Consider the following 21,605-nt stretch of genomic DNA (forward strand, 5'->3'; position numbering starts at 1 on the left):
ATACTATTGTGCATTGGAAATCCATCTAAAACGGGAATAGAAAAATGGTGAAATCGTCCACCAACATATATAAACTCAAAGAATGCGAATAGATATGATCATGAGTAGGGACTAAAAGTTTCTTCTGAGTTTATCTCCAAGTTATTATAACAAGGGGCCCCTTGGCCCTCTCCATCATAAATCCAGAACTCATAGGGTACATTACAAATTGGGCATGCAAGAAATTCATAACATCTCACTGTAGACACTGCATTTTGTACCCTTTACATCCGTTGTGTCCACACTCACTCTCCAAAAAGAATTGGGTTTTTTTTTCCCTTTTTTTTTATGAATAAGAAAACTTTTAATTAAAAGACCAACGTAACAAGAAGCAAAACCTAGCTGAAAACATCCAAAAACAACAAAGCAAGAGCTACAACCTAGCAACAAATAACAAGGATCAAAAACTGATACAGGGATCCTCCACAAACAGAAAGAGCCTATTAAAACTTTAATTAGAGTTCACATTTTTTGCACCGGAAAAACCCTGTATATAATATCAGCAATCACAGTTTGCACCAGCATCACAATTAGTTGATTTTAAATTCTCCCAAGTAAAATTTCATTTAATCAAACACGTTGAATTTTAGTCAATATTATAGTTTCCCACAAAAAGAGACCTGAAGGTACCAAATGAGTACATATTTCTGTTTTAAATAACCCTTTGTGTGTCTATGTCTGTGTCATGCACGTGTATGTACACAAATCTAAACTCCAATCTGTTTAGTCATTTCTTCGAACGCCTAGCACGTGTGCTTATATAAACATAGAAACTTCAATGAAACATGTTACTGAAGATCTGCTATAGTTGTAGAGAACCAGCTTCAAAGCCTGTCAAGTTTCTAGGTCATTATCTATTCTAAAACAAATTTCACAAGAGGTTATGTAAAGATTTACAACCAAAAAAAAAAAAAAAAAAGAAGAAACCCTGAAAGACAGTTGTAAAAGAGGAACCAAATCCTAAAGAAAATGTGCAGAATAAAAATTGAACCCAATCAGCAAAAAATTCAAAACAATCAAATGCACAAATGGGTGTGCAAAAAACTCAATTATGGATTAAACAATAATGCCAAAAAAAAACGTTTTGAGATTTTGGCAAAACCGACCCATGGGTAGTGGGCCAAATCGGACATTAATTTAATTTGCGCTAGTTTCAAAATAAACGGTATGTCGTTTTTAAAAAAAAAAAATCCCTCACTGATTATAAAATGTCTCTTACAGTCACAGTCTCCTTGTGGCGCTTAAACGGTACGTTTCGTTGGCTCATAATCTATGAAGTCTGAAGCACGAAGCTTCAGGGCGCAATAGAAGAGTGGATCCAAAGACATACATACTGTGCGTTTCGACTGTCAGTGGCTGTTGCGGCCGTCACAGTAACTCACCTCTTCTTTGCTTTGGTAACTTTCTTTCCATTGTTTTCATTAAAAGAAGTTTTTCAATTAATTCAAGGGTATCTAAATTTCATGCTTAATGCTTTGTTTGATTGCCTAGAAAGGGTAGGAAAATAATACAAGTTCAAATTTTTAGCCTTACCCTTTTCTCAATACTTTCTTTAATTCCCTAGAATTTAAGTGTAGGGCAAAAAAAAAAAAACATGATCAGGTTTTTACATGCTTTGTTTAATTGCATTAAAAAGATTTAATCTTTGTTTGGTTAGCGCCAAAATGTTGCTTTTTAAAGGCAAAATTCTGATTTGGGATGCAGCAATGTATTGCACTGTTTTAGTGTTTGTATATAGCACTATAAGGCTGCCATATATATATATATATATATATATATATATATATATATATATATATTTTTATATATTTTTTGGTGCCTTTTTGAAAGTTGAGTTTAGTATTAGGTAATTAGAGAGAGAAGAGAGAATGGGATTGCCAGATGCACCGGGAGATTTGTCATCAGAAGTGGATGTTGATGCTTTCAGACGCCTCTTCCCTCTTCGATTTTACGAGCGTCATCTCACTGAATCTATAAGGCCGGATGGTAGGCCACTTGGAAGAGCTAGAGATACAACTATAGCCCTTGGTTAGTTATGGCTTCTGTCATATAGATATTACTGTATCATTGTTTGTACTCAAAACTGAATTGCTCAATCCTGTTTTCTTTCCAAAAACAAAATCAAGGAGCTGTTGCGTCTGCTGAGGGTTCAGCATTGGCAAAGATTGGTTCAACTGTTAGTGTCTTTCTCTTACTCTCCCTACATTTTGTTTAGGGCTCTGTAAGCCTAGTTGTTTAATTTATTTTGTGATCTAACTCAAAAATTCTTGTTCCTTGGACAGACAATGTTGGCTGCTATTAAAATGGAAGTAATGACTCCTTCCATGGACTCACCGGATGAAGGCTGCATAGGTTGACTATTAACTGCATATTTTCTTATGCTTTTTTTTTTTACTTCTCTTGCCTTTATATGTTTTATATACAGGATGTCAATATGTAAATCTTTGTCATTTCAGCTATTGATTTCCACATGCCTCCAATTTGTTCTCCAATTGTTAGGCCTGGCAGGCCAGCTGAGATAGCACCAGTTGTGTCAAAAAAATTGTCTGACACTATTTCAAGGCATGTAATTATATTCTCTGGCTACTTCTTTCTGGCTGAATTTTCTTTCTGAAATCCTTTTAAGTTGGAACAATGAGCACCAAACCCTTGACAAAACTTCAACAGAAATTTCATTGATCAAGAAAATTGTAACTAGGGTTCCTTTATATAGAGTTCCAAACCTATTATCCTTGTAGGATTGTAGGAATAGAAAATGGCTCCACTAACCTAGGAAGAAAAGGAATTAAATTCCTGAAACAAGTAGGAAAAGAAAATAAGGTTTAATTAATTATAAAATAAAATAAATCCTAGACATTAATTGTTTAGGCCTTAGGCCCAACTAATAGCAGGCTTCATTCATAATGCCACCGGTGAGGCAACCTTCTTCTTGTGTCTACATCCATAAGTATGCATATTTGGAGGCCTTTATTGTGTCTGTACCAGGGCATTATATGTTCACATATGCCAGTTAGTCTAGTCATTTGGGATAGGATCATGATGCCCAATGAATTTATTGTTTCAGATAGAATTAAAAAAAAAATAATAATAAAACTTCAGAATTTGTTATCAAATTACACATGTAGGCACATCTCCATAACTTTCTCTTTGGTACTTACTTGTTCCTTATCTTGCACTTGTTGTGCCTTGAAGTCTGAAGCATCACCTTTTTTTATACGATTATTTGTAGGGTTGATCAAGACTTCTATTTGGTGGTCAATTATCTTATCTAATGTTACTTTCTTAGCTTATTTCACTTGAGTGTAACTTTACTGTAGTGACTAGTTATATGTGCTGTTGCAGTTCTGGCATGATCAACTTGAAAGAGTTATCCTTGGTCAGTGGAAAAGCTGCTTGGATGGCATACTTGGTAATGGTTTTTTATTGTCTGCATCATTATCATCTTTATATGTTTGAATTTAGAAGTCTTCCTTTTGATGCTTTCAGCATTTTCTTTTGGACAAATTGTTAATTATAATGGTCCTTTTTCTCTATTGGATAATAAAGAAGGACTCAAAATCATATCTTGCAGGACATATACTGTTTGGATGCTGATGGTGCTCTCTTCGATGCTGCTTTACTATCAGCTGTTGCTGCCTTTTCTCATTGTAAGATTTACATTCTTTCTGTCATTTGGTATTGTCTGTGACCTATTTAGATGCTAGCAACGGGCCTAACAGAAGCCTAGAAAATTCATCATACTTGCACACAACACAACTCACCCCAAAAATTTGAACCTCAATTATACTGTTTCCTTACCTTTCTTGATGTTTTGATGGTGAAGAGAGGCATGACTCTGGTTCTTACCCTATGTATGTAGCATTGGTCATACTAGGTTATATATATGAAATTACGTCTTCTTTTCCCCATTCAAATATATGTTGCAAGTTTTACAATGTTTCTGTTGGTTGTGTTTTATTTTTTGGTTTACTTGGAGAAACTGGGTAAATGCACATCAGTTTTTTTATTTATCTTATCGTACAAGCACTGTAGAAAGCTTCTGATTGTATGGCACAAGGCCAACCATGTATTAGACCTCCACCAATTTAGTGGTTGAAATTTTTGGATAGTTCTAGACTATTTTAATTTGAGAATTTTCTGTCACATGATCTCCCAAAAATATTTTCATTGTCCAAGCCAATGAGCTCCAGCTCAAATATTATCTACTATCATTATAAGAACAAATTTTTACCCCATCAAAATCTAGTGGTTGGAAGCTTGGGATGAGCTGTAAATCCAAACATCCGGGGCTCGATTCTCACTAGGAGTTCCACTGATAGATTGAGTGTTTGTTAAAGATTTGTTTCTCAGTTTCAAGTTTTTATAACTACATAAATTTGTCAATTCATATGTTTGCATACATATGAATGCAGATATAACTCCAAATCTTTAACTATACCTGCAGTACCTTATTTGATATAAAATTGTCCATGCCTTGCAGTACAAATACCTGCAGTTTCCCTAAATGATGATGGTAAAATAGTTGTTGTGTCTGAGGAAAATGGAGGAAAGCTGGAAAAGGATGCTGTTAATAAAGAGAGGATGAAACTGACGCTGAAAAGCATTCCTTTCTCACTAACATGCGTACTTCACAAGAATTATATCTTGGCAGACCCCACTGCAGAGGAAGAGTCCATCATGGAAACTATTGTTACTGTGGTTTTGGATTCTTCAAGTCAACTTGTTTCTCTTTACAAGCCAGGTGGACCAGTTCTCGCCTATACATCTGCTATCCAGGTTAGATTTCACCCTTAAAAACACATTTAAAGGATCCATCAAAAGTGCCAATGTGTTGATCAATCTTAGTATGTTCCAAACTTTGGTCCTACAATATACTCAGTTAAACCATAACAATTATAGCAGAATGCTTTTTGATTGTTGGTTATATGATCATAATATATCTGAAACTAAGATTGTAAAAAGTGGTTGACGTTGATTCCATCCTTTTGTGGAATCAAAACCCAGGACTCGATACGTTGTTGGAAATTTTGAATTATTAGACCTTTGTGCAGAAAAGGAATTAAAATTTTGAAATGGCTGGGAAAAAAGTTATGATGGCGTTATACTTGATCAAATTCTGAACTAATCACCCCCCACCCCCCTACCAAAAAAAGAAGAGAAAAGACTCAGTGGGGACCATTTTTATACTGGTTTATCCAATCTATGCACAATTGTTCTAAGGAGCATATATCAGTAGATATTAGCCAATGCCCTTTCAACAATGACCTGTGCAAATACAAAGAAAGTTATTAGCTGAATGCTGATGATGAAGAGTTGCTGTTGTTTCAGGATTGTGTTGCATTGACAAGGCAAAGAATGAAGGAACTACAAAAGATTTTAGATGAAGCCAATTCTGGTATGGAGGTTGATTAGTGTAGTTAATGAGTTTGGCTGTTCTCTTTCGCTGCTATATCTATTTATTCTTTGTTTTCTATAGTGACATTGTTAAATTTATAAAATTGCAAAAAAAAAAAAAATTTAAAGGTGTCTTTATTTTTTTTATCTTGGTTGCACAAGTGGAAGAGTTTGTTCTTTGCATTTTGAGAGATATCGTGTAACATTTTTTTTATTCTGAAGGGTAAATCAAATGTGACTTTCATAAAGAAGTCCACCTATCACTTGTAATATCTCTTCCATTCTACTCAGTTAATTGCCATTGACTTCCATGTTAGAGTTAACGACTTCATTAAGGGCTTCTTCTTCTTCTTCTTCTTCTTCTTCTTCTTCTCCTCTCTCTCTCTCTCTCTCTCTCTCTCTCTCTCTCTCTCGATAAATAATTGCATAATTGAATGGTTTTTTTTTTTTTTTTATAGTTCAATTTTCGCAAGTGGGAGAAGAGGGATTTAAACCTTTCTTCTCATAAAAGAGAACAAGTAAAGCCCTTGAGCTTCAAGGCTCTTGGAAATCCATGAAAGAATCCATAGATACCTTATTTTTTGGGGTTGTGAAATTTAGCGCTCCTTCCCTTTTATTATCATATTAATTTGAATCTCTTCTTCCTCCAGCCTTGGGGTCAAAACTTAAATAAATTAAATTTAAAAAAAAAAACATAGAAAGGAAAAAAACAATAAGGTTAAAGATCTCTTACTGTTGGATCTAGATGGAAATGTTTGCAGTCTAAATATGATTTAAAACTTCTTGATGTCCGATGCAATTATGAACTAATTGATATGGTAGCATATAAGAATTAATTGATAAGTTAATGTGTAAGACATGATTTTAAAAATGTAGAGTATAAGAAATAAAATATCCAAGGGATTAAACTTCTTGTTCGCCTTTTTCTCAACAACAACAACAACAACAAAAACAACACACACACACACACACAAAATTCTTGTTTTCTTGTCTTTTGTTCTTTAAGCTCCTGTTTGGGAGGGGAGAATGGAATAAAATGAAAATAATAATTTTAGAGTATTGTTCTCTTTTCTTGTTTGTGAGTTTAATAGAGGAAATAGAAAGTCCATTTTCTTGTTTGGGAGTTTAAGTGGGAGGGAATGAGAGGAATCAAAAGAAATGGAATTAGATTTAATGAATTTTTTACTAAAACTTTCAAGATATTCCGATATATTCAACTTTTTATTTTAAAATAAGGGTCTACTAGTAATATTATAAAAAAAAATGATTTTATTCATTTCTCTCTATGTTACTCTCAAACAAAGTTACTTACATTTCATTTATTTACATTCATTTACTTTTAAATATCCAAACAAGGTTACTTAATTTTATTTTATTTCATTCATTTCTCCTATTTATATACATTTCATTTCATTCCTTTATAATTATTCTATTTCATTCCCTTATGAACTTCCAAACAAAACCTAAATAATTTTTTTTTTTTTTTATCAAATGCACTCATAATGCAAACATTCTAAGAAAGAAAATAAAACTAAAATCTTGGACGTCTTTGGGCGAACATGTAGGCACATGCTTGGACATCTTGACATTGGCTATCCTACCAGGCATTTGGAAGAAAGAAGTGATAGAATAATGTGTTAGAAAATGTTTTTAGCTCTGCTTTTTTGTGTGTGTAGAGATTCATATTCTTAGCTTATCAAATTGGCAGTTCATTGAAAGAAGAATGCCTACTATACGTTTGATGCCTCTTTTGCTGGACTGATAATGGGACTAGGGATGGATGCAACCTAATGAGGCAAAACATGTCTCTAAAAATGTTAAATTGCATGTTCGTTCCTACGAAAAATGCATGTTACAGCCTTTTCACTTTCCCGGAATTATAGAAGAAAATTTGGGCTCTAATATCCTCTTCATAAGTGTTTTTAAGTGTTTTCACTTTTAGTCCTTGCCTCCTCTCACCCCTTTTTTTCAAGTAATATATATAAAGGGGTTTGGTTAACGGGTGTCTTAATGCATTAGTTAAGATTGAAATTTTTTATTGTAAGTGATTAGCTCTTTTTGGAGTCTCACAACATTTATTTAAAGAAATTATAAGGGTTTGGTTAATAAGTGTCTTAAGAAATTGGTTAAGGTTGAATTTTTTATTGTGATCAATTAGCTTTTTTTTTGGGTTGCATATAATATAAGTCCAAAAAATTTAGAGACACTCTTGCACACACTTTATCACAACTAATACACATGTTAAGTGGTGATTGGATTGATCTTCACAAGTACCAGTTTTATTTTCATATGTAAAAAATGTAATCCAATCACACATTGACAAATATGCAAGTTGTGTCAAAGTGTATTGCAACATTTGTGTCCATAGAATAACTGGTACAAGTCAATTAAAGATGCATAGTATATGCTTATTTGCTTTGGATGCTTGTTTTACTTTTCAATGCAGTGAAACCAATGGATTCCTCCTAGTGCATTGGCTAACAAAATCCATATTTTTATTTGTTGGTCAATGAGGCCGTCTGTGGAAGTTCTCGCACTGCCATGCATTCAAACTATCCGTGCAAGATCCAAGTTCTAACTATGTGAGAAATGTCCAAGCAGAAAAAGGCACATAGATTTTGCTAGTAGTTTGTTTTTCGGCCTCGAATTTTAGTGGGCTTTCTCATGGCTGTACCATGTTGTTGTTTAGCCCAATGACAGTATGCTCTTCTTTATATCTCTATGAGTATGAGGCCCTGATAGAGAGAGAGAGTGAAACATAAACAGTGTGTTATATAATTATATCTCTATCTATAGGGTCGTAGATTGCTTGGCATAAAGCAAGGCACCTGGTCCCAATGGGATCACAGAAAAATATAAATTCCTTTTCAATGAGAAGCACAAACTCAAAAACAAGAATCTTTCTACGAACAAAGGCCGAAATGGCCCACCGTTGAAGTGAAAGAAAAATCTTGCCAATTCCTCTTCTATCATCAGTACATGGGTTATCCACTCTAACCAATCAAAATCCAGGAAACTCCATCATAAAGGCACTAATAGATATTCAAGTAGACCACACCATTGCATTGCCTCTCTCTCTTCACATCCTGCAAAGCAAACTCAACCTCAAAATTAACTCGCACACTCTATAGACTCCTACACCACCCATTTTGCCACGTGTTCCTCACTCCACCACTAACCATAAAAACCAACTATTTCATTTCTCAACACCTTTACACACAAAAATATAAAGCCAGGACCTTAGCCTTCCAAAGAAAAAAAAAATACAGAAAGAAGAGGAAGAAACACTGAATTCGAAACTAAAACACAGACCACTCCCTTCCTCTCTTTCTCTTTTATCTCCACTATCATTTACAGACACTGAGAGTGAAACCCTTTACTCAATTTTCTTAAATGGCTTCTTTAGTATCTTCACCATTTTCGTTACCAACCTCCAAAGCTGACCACCTTTCTTCTCTCTCTACAAAGCATTACTCAATTTCCTTGAGTGCACTTGATTCATACCCATATGGGCTAGTATTTGAATCGACACTCAAAAATTTTCACATGTAACCATGAAAAATAGGTCAAATCAAGCGAATTCAACTCGATTGGGTAAAAAAGTGGTAAAATATTTATGATCTTTGTCCAGTCTTTGATAGGTTGAATCAATCTAATATGACTCATATTTTATTTCACAGACAAATATAACGAAATATAAAAGAAATGAGGAGCATATTCTTTTTGTTTTCTTTTAATACAAATAAGAGATTAGAGAAACGAAAATAAGGTTATTTTTGTTTCTCAATAAAACTTACTTATTTATGAGAGAGAGAGAGAGAGAGAGAGAGAGAGAGAGAGAGAGATGAAATAATAATAATACATAAATTCAAAGGTGAAAGTTAAAGTTTACTAGCTGTTGATACCTATTTTCATGACACAATTTTTTACAATCCTAATTTTTGTATTGTATTATATTTTTTTCTTTTAAGCATGGCTCAAGCTCATGTGAACATATTGGAGAAATTGAGAAGTGTGATTTGGAGGTAATGGATTGGTTCCTTTCAAACCTTTTGCATATACCTAATACAAGTGTGCTATCAAGTAGTCAAGGGATGCTAGTAGCACCTCAAGCTCATGGAGAAGGTCTTGTACCTAAAATTTTCACCACAAAAGAGGTCTTATACTCTCGCTATCTATGGCCCAAAGTTTTGGCCCTAACCCATTTTTGTCTCTAAAACATTGTTAGCTCTTATTGGCCAACTACAGCTGCTAGTCCTCACTTTAGGTGAGCCTCCCAATTAAGAGTCTAAAACAACTAAAAAGGAGGAGTCTATGAGGGCTTAGTCAAATCTTTCCCAATTTATGCAAAAAACAAGCTAACTCGTTTACCTAATTAAATCAAATCAGAAACTAAAGATCAATTTAGCACATCAAATATCCATTGCCTCATCTTTTAGCCTAAAAACCAGTCATTAAGGACACCTAAAGGCTACTATAAAACTCTCCTTTCGGCTCAAAACAAAGTCAATCACGTTTTACCCATCTAGCTAAAACTTTAGAGCAAAAGCCCATGGAGCCAACAATGATTCTCAAGGCCCATTTGATAAGGGCTTTTGAAGAGCGTTTTCTATGATTTTAAATGCTCAAAACAATGGGTCCCACTTTGGAGTGCGTTGTTTGGTAAGGATACTATTTCATGGGTATTTAGATAACAATACTCAATATAAGTGGCTTAAAACATGTATTTAGAGAATCATTAAAGAGGTGTATTCAACATTTAAATAACAGTTCTGAATGGCACAATTGTAATATTGTAAATACCATGAGACCCACACATAGTCAGTGGATTTAACATTACAAAACACAATTACTTTTCTCTCTCTCTTCTTTACGCACTGGAAATCCCCAGATTTTCATCTCTCATCAAACGACTACTTTTTACTTCTTGAACTCATCTTCATCAATAAAATTTAAAGCTCTCTCTCTCTCAATGACCCGCTGGAATTTGGAATCTGCATCATTACTTCTCTTCGTCAATATGACTCTTTTATTTCTTTGGGTAGATTTGTAAAAATATGTCTCACTTGTATAGGAATGATTATCATGGTTTTGAAACCCGGGCCGTTCATTGAACCCTAAAAATGAGAGGTTCAAGGTTTTTGAAGTCGAACCAAGGTTGAACTGGGGTCGAACCATAATGATGTCATAATTAATTTAATAATTAATTAAAGCCTAAATATAGATATAGATATTAAATAGCAAAATTGACTAATATATCTATATATGTCAGGAAAATTTAATGATTTTCAAGCATATATTTAATAATTAAACAAAAAAGTTAATAAAATAAATTAATAACCATGAAAACATTAAAATTTATGATTAATTTTTGAAGTAAAGTTGAATATCTTTGAAGGATTTTAATTTTTTTTTTTTAATTCCTTCTAAGAGATGGATAATTTAATTAAGTAGAATAAAATTGTATTAAACTGTTTTTATGAATAAAAAAAATAACTGCTAAAGGGTTGGACCGCACGGTTCTTGCCACCGGTTCGTGTAGTCCAACCCTGGTTTTAGGGGTTCACGGAATTAACAAAAAATCCGGTTCTTTATGCTTAAAAAACCGGTTTTCATCTCGGTTCTCGATTTTCACAATCCGACCTCCATGTCTAGTCCGGGTCTGAAAATAGTGATGATTATATAAATTGGCTCTCTCTTCCTATAATTGTGTGACATATAGGTTTGTGATAGAAAACAAATGAAAAGATACAGCCAATAGGATAAGTTTGAACCATAAATGGACGAATTTGCTTCAGAGCACAGAGTTTGAACTCTCCCAAATTGCAGCAACAAATCCGGTAGAAGAAGCGAGAGTGAAATTCAAACCTAACAATGGAGAAGTGAAGGATTTGTGGTGGACTGTTGGTGGCTACGAAGAGAGATAGCGGTGATAATAAATATATTTGATGGATGTTATGCATCAATAACATGATAAATACATTTTTTTTTAATGTATTTTTTTAAGTTTTATATGTGAAATTCAACATATAAATTTATAAAAAATATATAATAAAATTTATATTAACCATAAGCTTCACTCTTACATAAAATGTCAACCTTGTAATGGCTTTGTAAAACAATTTATGCATAGTAAATGTATAGTCCAAAAGACTTATACCTATAGAAAGTGGAGAAATTACATCATGTATTGAGTGTAAGTATATTTCCTCCCTCTCATATGGAGGTAGATCTCACACATGTTAGTAAATATACATGAACTAGATGCATGCTATACCTAGCTTGAAGTGCTATTGAGAGTTTAGAGACTAGAGAGTTTGACACATTGCCTTTCCCAATTGCCACCTAAGACACTGGGCAAGAAAATAAGTACTCTTTTTTTCTATTTCTAACCTGCCTGAGAGGTAACATATACTCGATACAGATATAACTTCTCCTTATTCACACATTTAAAAATAAAAAATAAAAAAAATAAAAAAAAAAACCGAAACATTTATATATTGATTAAATTAACAAGAATCCAAGTACAATGCTTCTAGTGCAAGTGGAGGGGAGTCCTCCATCCAAACAATTTCATCATCTGTGTTTCTAGCATGTCGGGCTAGAGAGTGTGCAACACTATTTGCATCACGGTGTACGCAAGTAATAAACACAGAATATAGACCTGAGACTATCCAATGAATGTCCACATACAAGTGTCCCAGACGAGATAAACTTGGTCGTGATCCAGCAATGGTCTTCATGATAGATTCATTGTCTCCTTCAATTATCAGCTCTGAGAACCTCGAGTCAATAGCAAACTCCAATGCTTTGCGGTAAGCCAGTACCTATGCCTTCTCACAGTCGAAAACTTGTGGACCTCTAGTAGATAGTGACGCCATAACCTCCCCCAAATCATTTCGAATTACTACCTCGACTACCGATGCATTGACGTTAAAGACCGCAGCATCAAAGTTTAGTTTGAAGTAACAACGGGGTGGTGGACTCCATGAATGTTGGTTTCTAGTGTTTGGTGTTGGAAGTGACAAATAAGTTTGCGCCTGTCTATATTCCTCCAGGAAATCTCTAGCTTGCTACCCTAGCCGAGATGGGTCCTGGATAATACCTCCATGAGTAATTGCATTCCACTATGAAACAGCTCAAATACTTCCAATGGCAGCTTGTTCAACAGTTCTTCAATCAATTGCATGAGATCCTTTTGACGACCCACACGCTTCTGTAACCCCCTCAAGCACCCAGCCCACACATCCTGTGCCACACTACATTCCCATAAAACATGGAGGATTGATTCATTCTCTCTCTGATAGAGTGCACAAGTACCATCTTCAACAATTCGTTGACCGACTAGATTCTCACAGGTTGGAAGAATATCATGCAGAGTTTGCCACGCAAAGACTTTTATTTTGTTTGGAATGTGCAATTTCCATAGTTTCCTCCACACTGCACCTCCAGTAACTGCCATGGAGCTCTCACCTCGCTCCTTCTCCTCTCCCATAATATGTCTGGCTGTTTGATGACCAGACTTGATTGAATATTCTCCATTTTTATTGTATAACCAGAAGAGGATATCTGTAGCATGGTCGTGGCTCAAAGGAATGTGAATAATAGCCTCTGCCTCTTCTCTGTGAAATCTCCTTTTAATTTTTTGCGATCTCATATGTGGTAATTCCAGTCTATTAACTCACTGACCCTCTATTCCCACTCCTCCTCCAATGGTGGATGAAGCACCTTGTTAGTAGGATGATTGGGAATCCATTTGTCTTTCAAAACCCGAATTGCTGACCCATTACCCACCCTCCAACAACAGCCCTGTTTTAGTATAGGTTGAGCCACAAGTATGCTTTTCCACACATATGAACTATTTGGTACATCTCTTGCTTCCAAAAAGCTACACCTGGGAAAGTATTTGGCTTTGAAACATTTGTGAACCAAAGATTCCTCATTTTTCAGTAACTGCCAACCTTGCTTTGCTAACATTGCAATATTAAAATTTCGGATGTCTCAAACACCCCCCTTGTTTCTTTGATCTAGAAAAAAAACTCCAATTCTTCCAATATATTTTCCTTTCATTGCCCACCTATCCCCACCAGAATTTCGCACACATTGAATTAAGTTCATCACATAGTTACACTGGTAGTTGAAACACTCCCATTGTATAGGTTGGTATTGATTGAGCAACAGCTTTAATAGGTACCTCCTTCCCCGCTCTTGACAACATTGTTCCTTTCCATCCTATAGCATTTTCCAAACCCTATCTTTAAGAAAAGAAAAAGCTTGATTTTTGGAGCAACCAATTAATGTAGGTAACCCCAAATATGTCTCAAATCTCTCCATCTCCCTTACTCCCAAGCAATTTTTTATCTACTCCTTGTGGTCAGCCCCCATATTACTACTAAAGTAAATGGAGGACTTTTCAAAGTTTATACATTGTTTTGATGCCGTAGCATATAGTTGCAAAATCTCCTTAACCACATGCACTTCCTCTTTGCTTGCTTGACAAAATAGTAAGGAATCATCTGCAAATAATAAGTGCGAGATGCTAAGTGCTCTCCTGCATATACACACTCCATGTAACTGCTCCTCTACCTCCACTCTTGCTAATAAGGAGGTGAAACCTTCTGCACATAAAAGAAACAAGTAAGGGGATAACGGGTCTCCTTATCGAAGCCCTCTAGAAAGTTTAATATTACCATATGCTTTGCCATTGATACAGACCGAGAATGATGAAGTAGATACACAACACATCACTCAATCAAACCAAATTTCAGGAAAACCCATCTTGGCCATTATGTCTCTAAGAAAATCTCACTCAACTCGGTCGTAGGCTTTACCAATATCCAATTTCAAAGCAAGAGATCCTTTTTTACCTTTTTTCCGGCAATGCATAGCATGTGAAGTTTCATAGGCAATAAGTACATTATCTGTAATGAGACGACTTGGAACAAAAGCACTTTGGGATGGATCAATCAATTATGGGAGAATATGTTTAGCTTGTTTGCTAGGACCTTAGAGATGATTTTGTAGATAACATTACAAAGGCTTATGGGTCTATAATCAGATATTTTCTCTAGTGATTTTATTTTAGGGATAAGAACAATATGAGTGTAGTTGAGGTCAGGTTCCATATATCCAGTATTCAAAAATTCCAGGACTGCATTAATCACATTTTTTCCAACAATATGCCAAAATTTTTGGTAAAAGAGAGCACTCATACCATCGGGTCCTGGAGCCTTTGTTGGTCCCATTTGGAACAATGCCTCTTTAATTTCTTATGCACTATATTCCCTGGAAAAAGTTGTCTGCATATCGTTAGTCACCTTGTGAGGGACTGCATCAAGGCATTCTTCCAACCTGTCACATGCACCTGACTTGAACAGTTCTCAAAGTAATGAATGGCCACATTTGCAATATCTTCTATCTCCCCTAGCCAAATATTCTCTTGGTTTTTGATCCCTTGTATAAGATTTCTTCGCCACCGTTGTGATGCTTTGGAATGGAAATACTTGGTATTCTTATCCCCATGTGTCAGCCAAGAAATGCGAGAGCGTTGTGCCTAACAGATTTCCTGTTTGAGCAAAAGGTCCTCCAACTCTTTACTGACTAAGACAAAATCAGCTTTTGTGGCTTCTATTAGTTCACTTTTGGTGAAGAGTTCCACCTGTTTTTGAAGTACTTTCATCCTTTCCATCTCAGGAGTCATTCTAGCAGCACCCCATGCATACAAGTCAGCCCCACACCATGTGATTTTTTCCTTAACATCACATAGAGCCGAAGTTGCATCTCCATGTGTACTCCACGCTTCACGGACCACATCTTCACAATCATCCCAAAGTAGCCATGCTTCTTCAAACTTAAATCCCTTTTTGCTCCTTGAGTTTGTGCGCCTATCAATCTTGGTCTGAAGAATAATTGGCAAATGGTAAGAGGCATGAGAGAAAAGGTGCGTGATCGTGATAGCTGGGAATTTCAAACTCCACTCCGTGTTGGTCATAGCCCAGTCTAGTCGCTGCCTTATGTTTGCTTGTCCAGGTCGCTTATTGTTCCAAGTGAATGGGTAGCCAAAAAACCCAGGTCAGCCAAGTTGCACCACTCTAATGCAATCTGAAATCATCCATTTGATTATATAAGGGAGGTCGTAAACTTTGTTTCTCTATAGAGTGTAATATGGCAGTAAAGTCTCCTATACATAGACACGACCTGTCGACAAATGTCGAAAGATGAGTAAGAGAGCCCAGGACTTAACTTTTTGATTGTGTTTCGGCCATCCATAAAAGCAAGTCAACTACCATTGAAAACCGTCTTCTTCAAATACCTTTGCCAATATATGATTCTCTGTAAAATTAATGACATCTACCTTTGCCTCCGCTTTCCATAACAGTGCCAAGCCTTCTCCTGAATCGAGCTTCTTAATAATAAAATTATTAAGAAAAGGTATTTCTCTACAGTGCTTCTCAAAACCCTTTTTGTCCAACCACGTTTCCATTAAAAAACACACTATGGTAGCTTGATCCTTCACAAGATTGCAAAGGTTTCGAACTATCCAAGGGTTCCCAAGCCCTTGGCAGTTCCAACTTAACAGCCTTATTGTGATCAGCAAGGGTGTTCAGACACCCCCACCACTTCAATGATAAGTTAATCATCCTGGATTCGCCCTCTCTTCTCCACATGCACCTCCATTTCATCCACTGCCTCCTCCTTACTAATCTACGATGAAGCCCTTTTCCCCAGTATTTCCTTTAGTTCACCTTTCTTTGAAGCCTCAGGCCCACAGTCCATCTGAAGTATCCTAGTTCACTTGGGCTTGGGTGTATAAGTTCCCTCAATAAGCCTAGTTTTAATTGGTTCACTTCCAGTTAGCAATTCCTCACTTGCAGCTGGATCCTCTGAAATAAATTCCTTATTATTAGGTAGCTTTTTTTCCGCAATTGCCTATCTTCTCCTTCTCTCGGATTGGTAACCGCCTGGAGATTTGTAACGGTTCCTTGATTAATGCACTTTCCTTTCTCATGGCTTCCACCTTCAATAAGGTTTGTAATGTTAGCAACCACCGCCGCCGCTGGGCTTTACAGCAGAGTGGGGTTGCTGGTACCCTTCTTCTTCTACCTAACGGCTTCATCAGTTGGAGTAGACTAATTCGGCTTCCTCTTGGAAGATGACCCATTACGAGTGCCCAAAGCTTTCAGCCAATCTCCATATTGACAGACCACCTCTTTCCCATTCTTCGACACAGCGTAATGGTTTGCACAATGTCGAATATCATGTCCTAGTAAGCTGCAATAGTGACATAACATAGGAAGTCTCTCATACTTGAATGTAACCCAAGTACGACCCCTATCGGATCCTACAATATAACTCCCTCTCCTGATTGGTTTTGAGATTGGAATAGAGACTTTGACTCGCATGAAAAGACTTTGAGCCACTTGTTTTTGCCTTTTTTCAACTACTTCCACTACTCCCATCCTGCTTCCCACTTTTGTTGCCACCTTAAAAGAGAACATATCAAAGGGCGCTCCCCAAATCTGGCCCCATAAGGACATTGAATCAAACTTTACATTATTTGCCGTAATTCCTTTCTGCCACTTATGCAACATAAGCACCTGATTGTCAAAGGTCCAGGGACCCCCCCCCCCTCCTCTTCTATCACCCTTTCTAAGTCAAATCCAGTTTGGAATTTGAATTGGAACATACTTGATCCAACCTCCATAATTTGGACCCTGTCATCTAAGCCCCATGCTTTTCTCAAAGTAATCTGTGCCGCTCTCTTATTGAAAGGTTTACACATAAGAAATTTCCCTATCAGACTCAGGCTGCAACTCTTTATCTCATCCTTTCGATCTTCATCTGAAACTGTGATCACTTCTTCTTCTTCTGCGGTCAACTTCATGTTCTCTAGACTGTTTATCACATCGTCTACCATGATGGTGTGTGTAAGGAAGGAAAAAGGAAAAATCTAGCTCTTAGGATATCCTAAAGGAGAGAAAATACTCATTGAACGAGAAAGAGAACTCCTACGTAGAGGAGAGGTGTTCAAGTTTCATAACTTTTGTCACAACTCGTCATGTGGTGAGTTGTGAGTGGTAGAGGTGTGGACTCATTATTTGACCTCCACCATTCACAACTTGTCATATGATAAGCTGTGACAATAATTGTGAGATTTTTTTATGTCCATAGCATTTTTCATATGTATATATTTCAAAAAACTGAAGCGTAACATTTATTGTTGCTACGCTCCAGTTGAGCCACATCAGCGTCCACATCATTATCTTTTTCTTTCTTTTTTTCTTTTTTTTTCCAATTTTCCTATAATTGTTTTTAACATTTATTTTTTTAATATTTACACTTCTCCAACCTTTCTCCCTCCTTTACATTTTCATCTCTCCACTATTTCTCCAACCTTTCTCCCTTCCTTGCCTTTTCATCTCCCCACTACCCTCTAAATTAATATCATTCATCCTATTTTCCTTCATCTTCCTTTATTTTTTTCTTTTCTTATTCACACCCTCTTACTATAAATTTGTCACTATCTTTTCTATTCTATGTATAATTTTCCATCACAACAAAAAGGTTGTTTCTCTCTCTCTCTCTCTCTCTCTCTCTCTCTCTCTCAAATTTTTGGTGAATTTTTTTATTTTTCTTGCATATCTATTTTAGGTTGATAATTTTTTATATTCTTTAAAACTTTTCTTTGGGTTAATGCGATTTAGTTTTGTTTTTTAAACTATTTTCTTTTTTATTCTCTTTTATTATTAAATGTTATCCTTTTGCGTTATAAAGAATTAAATATAGCATATAAAAATATAATATTATTCTATTACATAGCATGATTTTTATAGTGCTCAATTTATATGTTAAACTATAAAACCTTACTAATTTTTGTTTATTCTTTAATCCTTTATGGTGGACAAAGTACTCTTAATAGTTGTATTAGAAGTACACTATAATGTCCTTTATTTAGAGAAAAGCTAAGGTTAACCAAACGAAAATAATCGATGGGTGACAAATTTTAGCTTTTGCAATTTTATTTTTATTATTATTATTTTATAATTTATAAAAATGCATATATAGAAATTTAATTCTTAGATTTTGCTAATAATTTTTTATTTGATAATATGTTTTGAGTGAATGAAATTACAAAAAATTGTTTTCCTAATTGGTCCAATTAATCATTGTTAAGTTTTATTAATTTTCTTAGTTACATTTTTCAGTATTTTGGATTGTAGGCAAAAAAAAAAAAAGTTTGAGAAAGATTTAAAACTAAAAAAATAATTTCCAAATTTTATATTCTTTTTAAAAATTCACAAAATGTTATAAATAACTTTTATTAAAAAATGAAAATTTTCATTAACTTGTCTTTTAAATTTCTGAGAAAAATTATATTGTTTTTATTTTGGTATGAAAAAATTTATATTTATAATTATTCCTATATTACAATTATAATTTTTCCTATAAAAAATAAAAATATGATTAAAAAATACATTACTCTTTATTAAATTAGTTTAAATTGTAAAAGAAAATTTTAATAAAACCACCATAATCATGCATGCAAAGCCGAAATGCGATTTAACCAAAAAAAAGCCGAATGCGATTACGTTTTACGTAATTGGTGACGCAAATCAAATGAGAGAAAAGAAAACAATCATGTGTGAGACCGTCTCGTGAGAAACGTGAGGCACTGGATCGGATCGATGTTTCATTATATTTGTTTTGGGCCACAAAGGACATCTGTCCAAACTCCATTTAAACGTGAAACGTGATCTTCAGACTTCAGTAGTGGCGTATACAAATGACTAACTAGCTAGTAGCTAGTGCCTATAAATATGGGCGATCACATGCATGCATCGTCAATCACTGTGCATTAGAAATCATTTCAGTATCAAAAAACATGGTAGCCATTTTAGTATATTTGTCTCTCACTCTTCTCGTATTTCTTGTTGCTATCAAGCTCATCGTCAAAACAAGAACTACTCGACCAAAACACCTCCCACCTAGCCCACCTTCTCTTCCAATTATCGGTCATCTGCATATCATTAAAAAACCACTCCACCGTACTTTCCTTGCCCTCTCACAAAAATATGGTCAAATATTCTCACTCAAATTTGGTTCACAACTTGTGGTCATTGTGTCATCCCCATCAGCAGTTGAAGAATGCTTTACAAAGAATGACATAATATTAGCCAACCGTCCTCCCTTCATATTAGGCAAGTACCTTGGCTACAACAACACCACCTTATCCCAATCCCCATATGGTGATCACTGGCGCAACCTCCGTCGCATTAGTACCCTTGAAATCTTCTCAAACTATCGCCTCAACAAGTTCTTAGACATCCGAAGGGACGAGATCAAGCACTTGCTACGAAGCTTGTCACGCAATTCTTGCCACAGTTTCGCCAAGGTGGAGCTACAATCAATGCTCTTGGAGATGACATTTAACACCATAATGAGAATGGTGGCAGGGAAACGGTACTACAGGTACGGTGAGGACGTGAAGGACGAGGAAGAAGCGAGACAGTTTAGGCGGATAATAAAAGAGATAACAAGGTTAGGAGGGGCATCAAATCCAGAAGAGTTTGTACCCTTCTTGCGGTGGATGGATTATGGAGGTTTGGAGAAGAAGTTGAAGAGTCTCTCCAAGAGGGCGGATGAGCTCTTGCAAGCACTTATTGATGAGCAAAGGCGTAAGGAGGAAGAGTGTAACACTATGATTGACCATATGCTTTCTTTGCAAAAATCGCAGCCAGACTACTACACAGACCAACTCATCAAGGGGCTTATAATGGTAAGTGCACTCAATAGTGCTTCATCTCCTATTGAGAAAACTAGGTAATCAAGGTTTTGTTTGATTCTGGCATCTTAAAAAGCAGTCATGCAATTATCTATTTTATTTTTCTTTAGTAGCTTCATCGAAATTGTTGTCTAGTGCAAAAAGGTGACATTCTTAGGAATGGTTTGGCTCCAAATTAAAAACTCAGTTTATTTCACTATTCAACTTATTTTTGCTATTAGTTATGGGTCTCACTATACTTTTTGGTGCCATTTATGGGTCCCATTACACTATTTCAGCTAACTTTTACCTTTATCTACACTATTTTCAACTAAAAAATTTCAATTTCAACAAAATAAGTGAATCTCAAACAGACACTTAGTCCCGAAAGAAAAATCCACAATAACATTAGACTAACTAGTCACATACAATTTATCAAATAAAAACTAGTTACATACATATCATCATCGTTAAATGTCCCATAACATATATAAACAAACCTTTTTTATTTAATATATTATTGTTCTATTCTAAACACCTCACATATAATGCACAGGTATTGTTATCGGCTGGGACTGATACTTCAGCAGCCACATTAGAGTGGGCAATGACTAATCTACTGAATCATCCTCATATATTGAAGAAGGCTAGAGATGAGATAGATAGTCAAATTGGAGAAGAGAAATTGATTGAGGAATCAGATATTTCCAAATTACACTACCTTCAAAGTATTATCTCAGAAACCCTTCGATTGTATCCAGCAACACCATTGTTAGTACCCCATATGTCCTCCACTGATTGCACCATTGAAGGATATGATGTACCGAGTGGCACAATGTTATTGGTCAATGCATGGGCCATACATAGAGATCCTAAGGTGTGGGATGATGCAACTACTTTTAAGCCTGAGAGGTTTGAAAATAGTGAGGTTAATGGACATAAGCTAATGCCATTTGGGATTGGGAGGAGGACTTGTCCTGGGGCGAGCCTCGCCCAACGTATGGTGAGCCTGACTTTGGGTTCATTGATTCAAAGTTTTGAGTGGGAAAGGGTTACTACAGAAGAAGTTGACATAAATGAAGGTAGTGGGATCACTATGCCTAAAGCCATGCCATTGGAGGCCATGTGCAAAGCACGCCCAATCATGCATAAGCTTCTTTCTAAGTCGACGGATGATGTTTGAACAATCTCCTTGAGTTACTTTTTAGAGACTTGCTTAGTTATTCACAAATAATTTTAATCATTTAATAAACTAAAATAAACAATTACATATTCAATTTGAAAATTGAATTATTGTATCTATATAAAGTTGTATCCTTTTTTGGGTTTTTTTTTTTGGTGTGGTGTTGTATTTTTTGGCTTGTACTAGATAGTGATTTATATATGTGTTTAAGGAATAAGAAAGGATTTG

The 21,605-nt window shown here is 35.5% G+C and overlaps 4 protein-coding genes across 7 annotated transcripts; 2 read left to right on the forward strand and 2 right to left on the reverse strand.

Annotated features, from left to right (window-relative positions):
• Positions 1-1,204: 1,204 nt before the first annotated feature.
• LOC142610776 (uncharacterized) lies at positions 1,205-5,768 on the forward strand. 4 transcript variants are annotated; one of them, XM_075782710.1, is made up of 9 exons: positions 1,205-1,436; positions 1,886-2,067; positions 2,166-2,215; positions 2,322-2,391; positions 2,496-2,601; positions 3,382-3,448; positions 3,611-3,686; positions 4,520-4,815; positions 5,368-5,768. In XM_075782710.1, exons 2-9 carry the CDS (start codon positions 1,908-1,910, stop codon positions 5,449-5,451), a joined length of 909 nt encoding a protein of 302 aa, XP_075638825.1. In that variant the 5' UTR covers positions 1,205-1,436; positions 1,886-1,907; the 3' UTR covers positions 5,452-5,768. The 4 variants fall into 4 exon arrangements, with proteins under 4 accessions (XP_075638825.1, XP_075638824.1, XP_075638826.1 ...); XM_075782709.1 differs by having other exon boundaries at positions 1,274-1,436; positions 1,880-2,067; XM_075782711.1 differs by having other exon boundaries at positions 1,297-1,436; positions 1,870-2,067.
• Positions 5,769-14,986: 9,218 nt separating this feature from the next.
• LOC142609317 (uncharacterized) lies at positions 14,987-15,424 on the reverse strand. Its single transcript, XM_075780889.1, has one exon. It carries the CDS (start codon positions 15,422-15,424, stop codon positions 14,987-14,989), a length of 438 nt encoding a protein of 145 aa, XP_075637004.1.
• Positions 15,425-16,562: 1,138 nt separating this feature from the next.
• LOC142609318 (uncharacterized) lies at positions 16,563-17,350 on the reverse strand. The gene is made up of 2 exons (XM_075780890.1): positions 17,078-17,350; positions 16,563-16,952 (listed from the first exon to the last, which is right to left on the reverse strand). Exons 1-2 carry the CDS (start codon positions 17,348-17,350, stop codon positions 16,563-16,565), a joined length of 663 nt encoding a protein of 220 aa, XP_075637005.1.
• A 1,965-nt stretch (positions 17,351-19,315) lies between these two features.
• LOC142611280 (cytochrome P450 81Q32-like) lies at positions 19,316-21,605 on the forward strand. Its single transcript, XM_075783370.1, has 2 exons — positions 19,316-20,209; positions 20,751-21,605. Exons 1-2 carry the CDS (start codon positions 19,316-19,318, stop codon positions 21,375-21,377), a joined length of 1,521 nt encoding a protein of 506 aa, XP_075639485.1. The 3' UTR covers positions 21,378-21,605.

Source organism: Castanea sativa, chromosome 9 (genome assembly GCF_040712315.1).
Source record: "Castanea sativa cultivar Marrone di Chiusa Pesio chromosome 9, ASM4071231v1".
Taxonomy (NCBI): domain Eukaryota; kingdom Viridiplantae; phylum Streptophyta; class Magnoliopsida; order Fagales; family Fagaceae; genus Castanea; species Castanea sativa.